The sequence below is a fragment of the Podarcis muralis genome, chromosome 8, assembly GCF_964188315.1.
Source record: "Podarcis muralis chromosome 8, rPodMur119.hap1.1, whole genome shotgun sequence".
Taxonomy (NCBI): domain Eukaryota; kingdom Metazoa; phylum Chordata; class Lepidosauria; order Squamata; family Lacertidae; genus Podarcis; species Podarcis muralis.
Genome location: NC_135662.1, coordinates 26,111,283 through 26,123,980, shown reverse-complemented (window position 1 = coordinate 26,123,980; position 12,698 = coordinate 26,111,283). Strand labels below are relative to the sequence as shown.

General features: G+C 41.3%; 1 protein-coding gene across 4 annotated transcripts in view; it reads right to left on the bottom strand.

Annotated features, from left to right (window-relative positions):
* Nucleotides 1-12,698, bottom strand: part of TRIQK (triple QxxK/R motif containing) — a 46,134-nt gene that overhangs the window by 19,792 nt on the left and 13,644 nt on the right. For all 4 annotated transcript variants that reach the window (XM_028736532.2, XM_028736533.2, XM_077932853.1 and 1 more), the window contains exon 2: nucleotides 9,244-9,324. In XM_028736532.2, coding sequence (XP_028592365.1) covers nucleotides 9,244-9,304 — 61 coding nt within the window. In that variant the 5' untranslated portion in view covers nucleotides 9,305-9,324. The remainder of the gene's footprint in view (nucleotides 1-9,243; nucleotides 9,325-12,698) is intronic.

Below are 12,698 nucleotides of genomic sequence, written 5' to 3'. Positions count from 1 at the left end.
GAGTGCCAGAAAGGTGGTGGGAGGCTCTCTGCAACCAATCAAGGCAGTAGATATGCATGCTTTCTGCAGCATTGAAGGCATGTCCAAGCCAGCTTGATCAGACTAAGGGAATGGTTTTTCATCAGAAATCTCAATGATCTTCACCAGTATGTGCATTGCAAATTTTATCTTGTTAGCTGCTATTGGCATTGGGACACTAAGTAATTCAATGTTCCATATCCACGTAGCTTTTAAAGATAAAGCAATTTTACTTTTGTGTTGCTTTCAAAGCTACATTCTAGTTCATGGGCCTGCTCCATCATTTCGGCTCTCCAAAGGGAGGTCCCTGGAAATCACTTCATGCAAGGAATGATTTGCCATGGTGCCCTAGGACCAATAGTCCAGTCATCCACGTTCAGTTGGACTGCAGAGAAGCTGTAATACATTTCAGATAGCATTTCTGTAGTACTGAGCTGAAGAAATGTGAGTGGAGTGCGCAGTTGGTACAAGAATGTAACATGGAGCTTTCTCCACAAGGATGTGTTTCAAATGACAAGGATGCAAGTATAAAGATTGAAACACAAAGCAGAACAAGTTGAAACTGAGAGGAACTCAGCTCCTATAAACTGGAAGGGCTTGGTCTTTTGAGATATTCAGCCCAGAACGGTTGCATCTCAGAGCTATTCAGGAAACAACTGGCGGGAAAATTTGACTTCCCAACTAAAGTTGACCACCTTATAGCAGTAGTCTTTCTTTTTATTTTTTTTAATAAAATATGCCAGCCTGATGCATTGATACTTTAGAAGGGACATGCTTCTCCAGCTATATCATCATTATTTCCACATGCCATGCTAATTAAGTATATTCTAAGAGCAGCACAGCATTGCATGTGTTAATGCACTGACCGTGATAGGAAGATATTAGATGTGGGAAATAGTGTGGGAAATGACAAAAAAGCCCAACATGTTCTTCAAAGATTTATTCAAAAACTGAAACATTTAACAGAATTGACAGGAAAGAGATCTTTTCTTGTATGCAGCGGTATTATCTCCCACTAAATTTACTTGTGAGGAATAATCTCCCCAAATCACTCATAATTTTAGCACTCCAAAGTCTTCAGGGCACTTGTAATTCCACACTACTTCGCTTCAACATAAATGCCACCTGACAGGTCTTAACGAAAAGATGAATGACATCAATAACAGCTTACACTAAAGAGTAGAGGCTGTACATATTTATGAGCAACCGGAGCATTGGACCTCAGGTGAAATGAAATAATGAACAACAGTTATACCAGGAAATATTAGCAACCAGCTAGATTCAAAGGTATCCGTGTTGATGTCAAGAAAGGGGACTGGAATTCCCAAGCCACTTAACTCAACAGCAGACGAACTGATTTAAATAGAACACTTTAGAGCAGAGGTAGGGAACCCCAACCCACAGGCCAGATATGGCAGCCAAATTTCATCAAGTCTTCTGGGTCCCCTCCTCACCATCAGCTGTTCAGCAGGGAGGGGAAAGGGCTTTGATGTGGTGCAAAGCACAGGACTGCAACTCCTTTCTCTGCAGGAAGATCAAAGCAGAGTGGGAAATGTCTCAGCAGACTTGCATTGCTTGCAAATATGCAAAAAGTGGTCCAGACATTTTGCAAGTGCATGCATAACATTTGTGGGTTACAATTTCATCTTGAAGCTTGAGACTTTAACTAGCTATAAGACAGGGCTTGCAATTCGGCTGTGCATTGACTTTATTTGCGTTCATTTTCCAATATTGTTGAGGTGGCCACTTGCACAGTCAGAACAGAGAAAAGAGTCTTGCAAGGGAGCCACTGGGAACTGTCTCCCTGCACACCATTTCTGTTTGAAGTAGCTGCACAGATGCTATAGTGAAGGAGTAATGGATCAAAGGAGAGAAACAATCTTTGTCTATTGTAACAGGAGGACCCACACCTTGCCTAAGCCTTTTGCTTATAATGAGGACATTTTTAGCTTGCCCACTTGCAATTTTAATTCAGTTCGTATTTATTAACTTCCCCATTAACACGTTTCCCATTTTACATGGGGGCGAATTTCATTGGCTTTATTTACTAAGCTTTTAAAAAGCAATCTTGTTTGAAGGCTTAATGATTGTTTCAAAGAGATTTTACGACACCCCTTATAAAATTATTATTGGTCCTTAACCTTCCAAAGTACTTCTGAACTGCACAAAACATTGCTTCACCCATATAGGACGGGCTCTCTGGATTTGCTTGCAATGGTTTCAAAACTTCCTGTTCTCTTGCAGTGGGCCACAAAAGCAGAAATCAACATGCAGTTTGTGGAATTTGTGGCTTTTTCAATCAAGTGCTCGGTGACTTTGAGAAGTAATCGGGAGATCCTTCCCAACCACACACTGGGATAGAGGTTTTTAAGCCTTGGGTGCTCTCTTAGGGCACCTATGTCACCATATGAGTGTAGAGGACACAGCGTCAATGAGCTGGGGAGACAACTCTGAAGCAGGCTGGTTTCAGGACAATCTTACTCGGAGGCTGTTGGTTTGGTCTTTGTTTCCTCTCCATCTCCGCTCCCCACGCCTTCCCTCAACTGCTGGGCCTTGTGGCTCTCTTCTTTGCAGTTTCTACATGTACCACACTGGAGTTTTAAAACAGAATGATGAACTCATGTTCATTCTCCGTGATTTTTTTGCATTGACTGCTACAACCCTCTTTTTGCCTCTTCATTCAAATCTTCAGTCTTGAGTTTTGTCTCTGTCTATTCTGCTCATTGTTACGTTACTCCTCTACACTGGGCTCCCTTCTTCCCTCCTCTTGCATTCTTTTAAGACTTCTATTGCCTTCCAGAGGTCTTCAGTCTCTTTCTTCCTCTTCTGCCAACTCCTCCCTCTCTCCATATCCCTTCTCTCTTTTCTTCCTCTTCCATGAACCCCCAAAATACATTTTTTCCTGCTATTTCCTGACATTTGGAACTTCTTCCTGCCATCTGGCTCCTTTAACTCATGTGTGTAGAAACACCAATTAAAAACTCACCTTTTTCAACTCTGGCATTCTCAAACTCATCTCCCCCCTCTACCTTTCTGTTGATTTGCTGTGTTTGTTGATTATTATCATTTCTAGAGCATAAGCTTGAGGTTAGGATCTGTAGCTTTTCTTTGGAACCACGTGCAGCACCGATAGCTACTGTGTTGCTCTAGAAATAAATAATAAATGCAGGAGTAAAAGATCCACTAGAATTCTTCTCGGCCGTAAAACGCAGAAAAGAGGCTGCCATGACCTCCAACCCTGATCAGCAGCCTGGTAAAGGTAAAGGTAAAGGTAAAGGGACCCCTGACCATTAGGTCCAGTCGTGACCAACTTCCGGGTCATGTGGCCAGCATGACTAAGCCGCTTCTGGCGAACCAGAGCAGCACACGGAAACGGCGTTTACCTTCCCACCAGAGAAGTACCTATTTATCTACTTGCACTTTGACGTGCTTTCAAACTGCTAGGTTGGCAGGAGCAGGGACCGAGCAACGGGAGCTCACCCCGTCACAGGGATTCAAACCGCCAACCTTCTGATCAGCAAGTCCTAGGCTCTGTGGTTTAACCCACAGCACCACCCACGTCCCTCAGCAGCCCAGACTCTTGACAAATAAGGAATCAGCTGAATTGAGGAGACAGTGCAAACTGTGGGGGCAATCCAGAGCCTGTCAGTCAGGATCCCTTGGGCCAGAGAAGCCTAAATTAAAAAAAAACCTGGAGACAGCACCCCCTGAGCCAGATCCCCCAAGGAACCAGTTCCTGAATGCCACTGCATGCAGTGCACAAGCCAGAAACTGAAAGAGAGGAGACTCCTTTAAGGCCGCCTGTTCTTCCTTTGCCTTTTCAGACCAGTGATTCCAGAAACCTTTCTTCAAACCATCATGTGACAACTAACCAATTCAGAGTTGGGGAGAACACTTCTGAGTATATACCTACTCTTCGCAACTCCCAATTTAGGTGGACCAGGCTCACCGTCTTTAAAAAGAAAAAAAAACCAGGACAAAAGTAGTCCAGCTGACTCGCCCAATTAAAATTAATCCAAGTTGCATCAACTGTCTACTTTCTGAAATGTAACCAGGTAATCAAACAGTCAAGTAGTCCTTGTAAAGCATTTGGACTTTGTTGGATACAAGGTGCTACACATATGAAAAAGTATTAAGTGTAATTATTGGTTCAATATCATAATGTATTGCAAGAGCCATCTCCCTGATGGCATGTTATAAAAAGGCTCATAAATTATATTTACTACTAGTATGGAAAACAATTGCAAAAGAACCTCTTTCAAATTGACTCTTGCTATTACCGGACTTCAAAATCAATTTCTCATTTATAAAAAATTAGTATTAAATATTTATAGACAAATGCATAACGATTTCACTTTCTGGAATTAAACACAGGCCATGGCAGGGCACATGCACAAAAGCCTTATTAATAAAAAATAAAAAATGGTCAGCTTTCAAAATCTTCAAAGCCAGTCAGATGAATTCATGGAGAATAGGCTTGTGATCATGACAGTCAAGATAGAGAAAACAGACCCTCCACCTAGCTGTTCATCCCAAGGCACAATAAAGAATCTATTATTACAGTGTTGAGACTGGAATTGTGCTCTATGAATGTCACATGTTGACTTTCTTATTGTTTTGTCGTACGACTACTAGCCGCAAGGTGCAGGTAGTGCATACTCAGTACTTCTTCCCAGCAACAACACACCCCATTTGTCTATAACCTTTTTGTGAGGATTATATATCCCTGCCTTCTTAATGTCCCACATCATCCCTCAAGCCCCTAATCCATCTCTCTAACCCCCATGCAGTACAAAGTCTGTATTACATGCGTGAAGGATGCACACATGCCAAGCCAAACTAATGCTCCATTTTCTCTCCAAATTTTACTGATTTCCAGCATTCTATAAACTAGTCCTTCCCCCACAGCAGTTGGGATCATTTGTGACATCACAGCAGCTTCAGCCAATGTGAGAGTGGGAAACTGGCAAGAGGCATCAGGCACTTAAAAAACAAACAAAAAACAAAAAAAAACCCTGAAAGTATATATATTGTGGTTCATAAGTTTTATATGACTGTAAGATACATCAGTGACAATCAGGTATTTATTTGACAGGTTAAAAATACTGTACTGTTAAAAAGTGCCGTGCTGGAAACAAGCACATTTCTGCTTCTTTAACCTGTGTCACTTTGATGGTTTTACTGTTTTGTGCTGGGAGCTCAAGGGATGCATGACAAAGGTTAATAGTTACTACAGTCACTCAGCATGAATTTCCTATTCACTTCAACAAAAGGAAACAACCTGTTTAATTCATGATCGTATTCTTCCATTCTTTTGAATTGTACAGTTGGCTGTGATGGAAATAGCATCCATTCTCTTTAAAATAAACTAGAATAACACACATGGCAGAAATACCTCGGAACTTCGGATGTGTTCATTTGCAATGCAAGGAATATAGTCCAGGTTTGTGGAAGACATGCCCCTTCTTCTCTTTTACGACTTTTCAAAACTGAACACAGAGGTAGCAGAAGGAATCAGGAAGGGGCAGTAAGCACCCTCTTTTTCATGTCACCCCAATCCTCACAATGCCCCAGTGTGCTGCTTCCATGCACAACTGTACACAAAGGAAGGGAGGGAGCAGGAGCTCCATGGCTAATTCTTCCACATGTTGGTAATGTATGTCTACAAGGAATGGATGTAGATTAATGGTAAACCAGTTGCCTTGCATGCAGAATGCATCAAGTTCAACCCCTTGCCTCTCAAGGAAGGGCTGAGAATGACTCCTCTCTGAAACTCTGGAGAACCGCTGACTATCAGTGTCAACAATACTGCGCTAGTAGGACCAATGATCTGATTTGGTATAAGGCAGCTTCCTACATGGGTCATGCTCTTAATTGGTGTTGGGACCAAGTACACACTGCTCTTATCTAATCTTTCTGGAGAAGCTGAATGTTACCAGTGGAGCATGGAGTTACTGCTGGTTGGAATATGTGACAGCCCACCTCCAATGGGAGGAGAAAACACTGTCGACACAATCCCTCTCTCCTTCTTCTAAGGTAGAAGCAGAAAGTCCACATGACAGTGATTGTTCAGGAGGATATGTGTTCTAAATTAAACAGGAGAAGGTCTTTTTTAAAGAAAGGAAGCTATTTATGTATTCAGAGCAGTTGCAGTCCACATTTTGCATCCCCATTACACTGGTGGTGACGGTGGTGGTGGTTTTCAGATTAATAATAATATATCATAGAACGTAATCAGCATCCCAGTAAATAACACACTTGCTTAACTAGAACAGTTGTAATGAAGAAGAGTTCATGGAGAGAACTTCCCTGACTTTAAACAATGGATTAAAGACAAGCCTTGGCTGTCTGTAAATTGATTCTCAGTAGTTAATGAATATGAATTTGTGCTACCTAACATAAATACCTGACAGCATAGGCTTTACATAGTTTTTCTGCTTTGGTGTGACTACTAAAACCCATCAATTAATGATAAATTGAGATACTAATACTATATATCCCCCCTTTTGATCCAAAGGTTTTCCCCAAGCATACAATATGCCTTGATATTATCTAATATGTGCAAAAATGTAAGAGCAGGCAACCAGTTCCATTCTGAATGCCTTGTGGTGCATTTAAGTGTTGTGCAATTAACAGACTATTTTTGTGGTGTTTTGTGATGATTCACAACTTTACACCCCCCAAAGTCTAAACTAATTTGGTAAGCCTTTTTTATGTTTTCTGAATTCAAATTATTAATGGCTGCAAATCCCTCTGCTGTACAACTCCAATGCAAAAGTACTTATTCAGCCATCTTTACTAAGAACCAGCAAGTCTGCCTTACTGTGCTCCACAGCAATACCTTACTATTGTGTTAACCTTTTTTTGTGTTGCTGTTAGTTATGTCAGTGAAGTTCATGATTAAATAAATTATCATTATAATTACCTGTTTCAGAATATGAACCTGGACTGTTCGTAATGTTTCGTAGAATGACAATTCAAGCACCTATTTCCCTAAAAATTTCTTCTCCATTTCAGATTGTAATGAATACTGCAACAGCAGCATTTCAGCTTAAGAAATGCCCCCCACAAGGTATCTGAGTCCTTAGCTCGGCCATCAGATGCCCAGAAAACTAGGGCTTGATGCTCATGGGAATTTTGGGCTTCAGGTTGTCCCCAATCTACTGTGTGCAAACACGATATTCTACTTAGGGATGACACATGAATTCTCCTGATTCAATCTCCATTGCAAGTACTGCTGTTCTGTTAGCACGGGAAAGTATCCTAATGCTTTGTGGTGTCTAATTCTATTCAATATAATTCCCACAAGGAAATAAAAATAATCAGTGGCTGGTGTGCAAGCTCTGGAGCATGCAGCTCAGACAGAGGAAAAAATAGATGCAGCTGGCTAGGTAACAACCCAGGAAAGTTCTACAAGGGCTGCAAAGAGACAGTTTGAAACTGACATGCTTGAGTTCGGAGAAGTCATTTCACAGGTGAAATTAACTAGCTTGAGCTAATTTGGCAACCCCTTGCATTCATTGCAGAGGCAGGAAGCAAGTATTGTATGCAAACCCGATAAGGAGCAATCAGGGTTGAATTTTCCAGAACTGACTGCTGATTGTGCAAACCGTTGCACAACCAAGTGGGAGGAAAAGTACCTGAAGTTGTTGGTAAATTCCACGGAAATCTGAAACACCCTACAAAGCTTCCAAATTGGAGGTGATGCAATGGGAATGAAAACTCTGCAGTCTCTACCATATCCCTAATTCCACTATTGTAACTGAAGAGGTACCTGCAGGAGTTAATACACAGAGACTAAATACTGTTTGGATATTTGGAGTAGTTGTGCAGAAAGCCTTTCTGTCTACTATCCACACACATAAAATGCCAAGGTGGTGGTGTGTGCATGCCATATAAACTCTAGCTGATGAAACCTATGGTAACTGAGGTACCTAAAGAGATAATGTGAGAACAAAGGAAGGTTTTGTGTCCATTTTTTTTTAAAAAAAAGACTTTAATTCTCCTGATAGAAAATTGAAGCAAAGCTCTACAGTCCATACAGGAGAAGGAAAAGCAATGAGCCACATGAAATCTACCCTGATCTAGAAGTCTTCCCCCATCTGAATCAGAACATTCATTCTTATTTCTTTTTTCAGTTTGACTTGCCTTAAGTGAGGGCAAGTTAGGCAGAAGAAGAATATCTAGTAATTGATGCTCGTCACTGCAACAAACTAAGGCAAATAACTTGTGTTCCCTGGATTCAACCCTCTGGAATGGCCTGCAAGCTATTTGGTTTCAGACTGAAGGCCAACTCTCATTCAGATGCAGATGGGGGAAAAACAGTGTCAGAGTTTGGGCCTGCAGTGAAGTACATGTGTGATTAATTGCACCCAAACCTCTGTTTTTCAGTTCCAGTCCACATCCCAGCACACCTTTGCTGAACAACTCACTGTGCTGATTCGGCTCATGCTGGGTCGCACCATTTCCGACTGCAAGTGGGGAATCACACTGTGAATGCTCAATCATATACAATGGCTTCTCTACAAATGCAAAACAATGCCTCGTCTTCTTCCCGGCAACTATTTCTAAATGTGCAGGTACATTTTTTATATGATAATCTAATTTACAGCTTTCAGTCTAATGCGGTACAGCCCACCGAGAGCAGCAGCATATGATTCTCTGGCTAATGTGCTGTAGCAATGCAGGATAATGCCCACACGGGAAAGTGGAGAATTGGATGCACAGTGAAGCAATCACATGTTCACTTCATCACAGGTCCAGACTTAGTGTGAATGCAGCCTCAATGCAACAGATTCTCTATATTCAAACAACCCACAGTTCAAGCTACCCTCACCATTAATCAATTTGGTACGTGCTATATCCAACTACTCTTCTTTTAACCAAAAGAGTCATGTTATCACACTGAGTTTCACTTTGCCTCCAGTACGTTGAGTTAATCTGAGAGTACATCATCTCCAGTGAAGCCATTACAGAAGGGTGGTTAACCTGTGGCTCTCCAGATGTTGGTGGTCTCCAAATCTCATCTGCTTGAGACTAATGGCGAATAGTCTAGAATGATAGTCCAGCAACATGCATTAGAAAGTTGAATCCGTTCAAAACATGTTGTTAGAAGGCAGTTAAAGTAATCAGCTTTAGAACTCAGTATCCTTCCTACAGGAATGTAGCACTCACAAAAACTAAAAAGAGAAACAAATATATTAAGTAAAAAGGGAAATGTTTTACCTATTTGTTTTCTGTGCTGCTCAACAGGAGCTCTTGCAGAAGAAGAATCTTTTCTACCCATTTTATATGTGTCCCAGAACTCTGTAAGGAAAGAGGGAAAGAGTTTATCAATATCTATGGTTGTAAGTGGTGTGAGTCATCCTGAATGCTGTCCTTGCAGCAGAAGGGCAGCATACCAATACATCTCATAATTGACTCAAGAAATAACTACACAGATGCACACACAATTCTATGATTCCAGGTGGGTGGAGCAATTAATGTAAATTTCACCTTTGTACAGTACGTTAGCTCCTACACACCCCTCACAGTCCTCCATCAGGCAAGCAAGGGACATTATCAGAGTCCAGGGGCACACCTAGAGGAAAACACTAAAGGATGTGTGAGAGAGACAGCAGGTAGGTGTGGCTGGGGAGAGGATCTGGCCTGGGGAGAGTCCAGAGGATCAATCAGAGAGGCTTAGAAGCTGACATTTCCCCCCACGGTGCCTGAAATTCCCCATTCTTGATCTAACCCAACGCGTTTCCCATCAACAAATGTGACACAGTCCTTCGCAATAACTTTATAGACTACGTGGCTATTCATCATCAGATCTCTATAAATGCACACTACAGGCTTAAAAGGATACTGGAAGATAGTTCAGTTGGTAGAATTGTAGAGACTCTTAATCTCAGGGCTGTGGGTTAGAGTCCCACGTTGGGCAAAAGAGTCTGGCATAGCAGGGAGTTTGGCGAGATGATCCAACCCTACGGTTCTATGAAAACGGGTTTAACAGTCTCTCCCTCCCCCTTTTCTCAGGAAAACCTAAGAATGTGGTTCGGTCAGGGGAGGGGGGCTACAGAACTGCTAGAATCCCCGCAAAATTACAATTCCCTGGATTCTTTATGGGAAGTTATAATAGTTAAAGTGGTATGAAACTGACGCAGGTTCATCATGTAGATGTGACCCGTGTAATAAAATGAAGGCAATAAGGATAACCTCCTCATCCACCCATCCTACACCTCACCTCACATAGAGACCTATGTGTTTGTCTTTTTTTCCCCCGTCGAATCTGCAATGCTGCCATATTCCAGATGACACAAAACAGGAACAAAGGCTAGTAAAGTTGATGATACACAAACTTTTATGTGCAACATCCACTTCGCAGCTTACTTTATTTGCTTGAAGAAATAGGGTTTTTTATTTGCCTTTTGCTAATTCAATACCCTTGGAAGGTTTGCAACAAAATGTCAGCAGTGAAAAAAGACTGCACTTTTTGCAGCTGCCAGTAAACTATGAAGCGAAAAAATAATATCTATTTTGTTCCTTAAAAAAACAAAACAAAACAAAAAAGTTTGGCCTAGTTAATATGAGCCACAGAGACCCTCCTGGATGTCTGTGTGGTTCAAGCTGTCACTGATTTTGCAGTAACCAAGACCTCTAAAATTGCTGTGACTTTTCTTTGTTCTTCAAAGCTGTGCAGTAATCATCATTCATTTCGACTGCTTTGATGGTTAGATAGCAAACTCCCAAGAAACCCAGAGAGACATTAGCACATACAGCCACAATGTCTAATAAGACAGCTATTTGCATAAAAGATCAGCCACAATTTAAAATGTCTTGCAATAGATGTGGAAAGGGAATAACAGATCTATATTAGCATGTACGAAACCGAGATTGTTTTCACAATTTAATTCCCAGGGGACCATAGCTCATCACCTTCCCTTGTAGAAAAAAACCACACCAAAAACTAAAACCTGCATTCCCTGAGGAACTAACTTGCTATGAGCCCAAGTTAAACTAAAATATGGATTAATAAGAAAATATATTCATTATTTATGAATCCTGCTCAGGAATGGTTTTCACTGTATCAGTTTTTTACACCTCATGAAATACTTTGAAAAGAAAACTGTCAGCCTTTCATTAAACTAAAATGGTTTCCGTAAAATGATGCAAACCACTGAGGGTTGTTTTTTTAAGTAAACAAGAAATGAGTTCAATCCTTTCCCCGCTGTACTATTACCAAAGAGTAATAAAAAGATGGTGATTGAAACCGAAACAATAATTATCTTTCTTTTTCTTTTCCAGCAAAGGAGAGTTGAGAAGCAGCTTTAGGGAGGCCTGAGTCAAAATATAATAGGAACATTATTTGTGAAAGCTTTATGCAGGTATGAAAAGCTTCCTGAAGGTCTGTATAGGGAATGAAAAGGCTTGCCCATTCAGAGTGATGGCAATGTCAGTTCAGGAAACATAAGTATCCTCTGAATAGGCTTGGTGATGTTGTCACATGGCTATATCTGACTAGCTGTATAGTGTTCTGTTATCACTCTCACTTACATGATCCCTGACTGGCAGAGATCAGTCTTCCCATGAAGACATGTGATTTTCTTACATTGATGTGGGGTCATGTAGGAAAAACTTCACGTGCTGTTCTTGAACCTGAGTGTCCTGTTATCAGCACGGGGGCACTAGTGTCAGACTATAATTGGGGAGACCCAGCATCAAAACCCTACTCAACCAAGAAGCTTGTTGGGTGACCTTGAGCAGGTCACTATTTTTCAAGGATAAAATGGAGAGAAGGAACCATGTACAGTGGTAACTTGGGTTAAGAACTTAATTCATTCTGGAAGTCCGTTTTTAACCTGAAACTGTTCTTAAACTGAAGTACCACTTTAGCTAATGGGGGCCTCCCGCCACCGCAGCACGATTTCTGTTCTCATCCTGAAGCAAAGTTCTTAACCCGAGGTACTATTTCTGGGTTAGCGGAGTCTGTAACCTGAAGCGTCTGTAACCCGAGGTACCACTGTATGAGCTCACTGGAAGAAAGGCAGGCTACAAATATGACAAATAACTAAATCTCGCCTGCCAATGCTTTCCCCACATAAAAGCTTCTCCTGGGTGTGGTGTAGTGGTTAAGAGTGGTAGTCTCATAATCTGGTGAACGGGGTTTGATTCCCCGCTCCTCTACATGCAGCTGCTGGGTGACCTTGGGCTAGTCACACTTCTTTGAAGTCTCTCAGCCTCACTCACCTCACAGAGTATTTGTTGTGGGGGAGGAAGGGACAGGAGAATGTTAGCCGCTTTGAGACTCCTTCGGGTAGTGATAAAGCGGGATATCAAATCCAAACTCTTCTTCTTCTCCTGGGGTGACATAACTGGAGATGAGTCACATGGCTGTGAAAGCCTGTTCCCCTTATAATCCAGTACAGTGGTACCTTGGTTCTCAAACTTAATCCGTTCCAGAAGTCTGCTCCAAAATGAAGGCATGCTTTCCCATAGAAAGTAATGTAAAATGGATTAATCCATTCCAGACTTTTAAAAACAACCTCTAAAACAGCAATTTAACATGAATTTTACTATCTAACGAGACCATTGAGCCATAAAACGAAAGCAACAATCAATGTACTGTACTATAAAATAAATAAGTATTGTAGGTGATACAAATTAAAATTAATTCTTTTTCTTAACTGCACTGATGA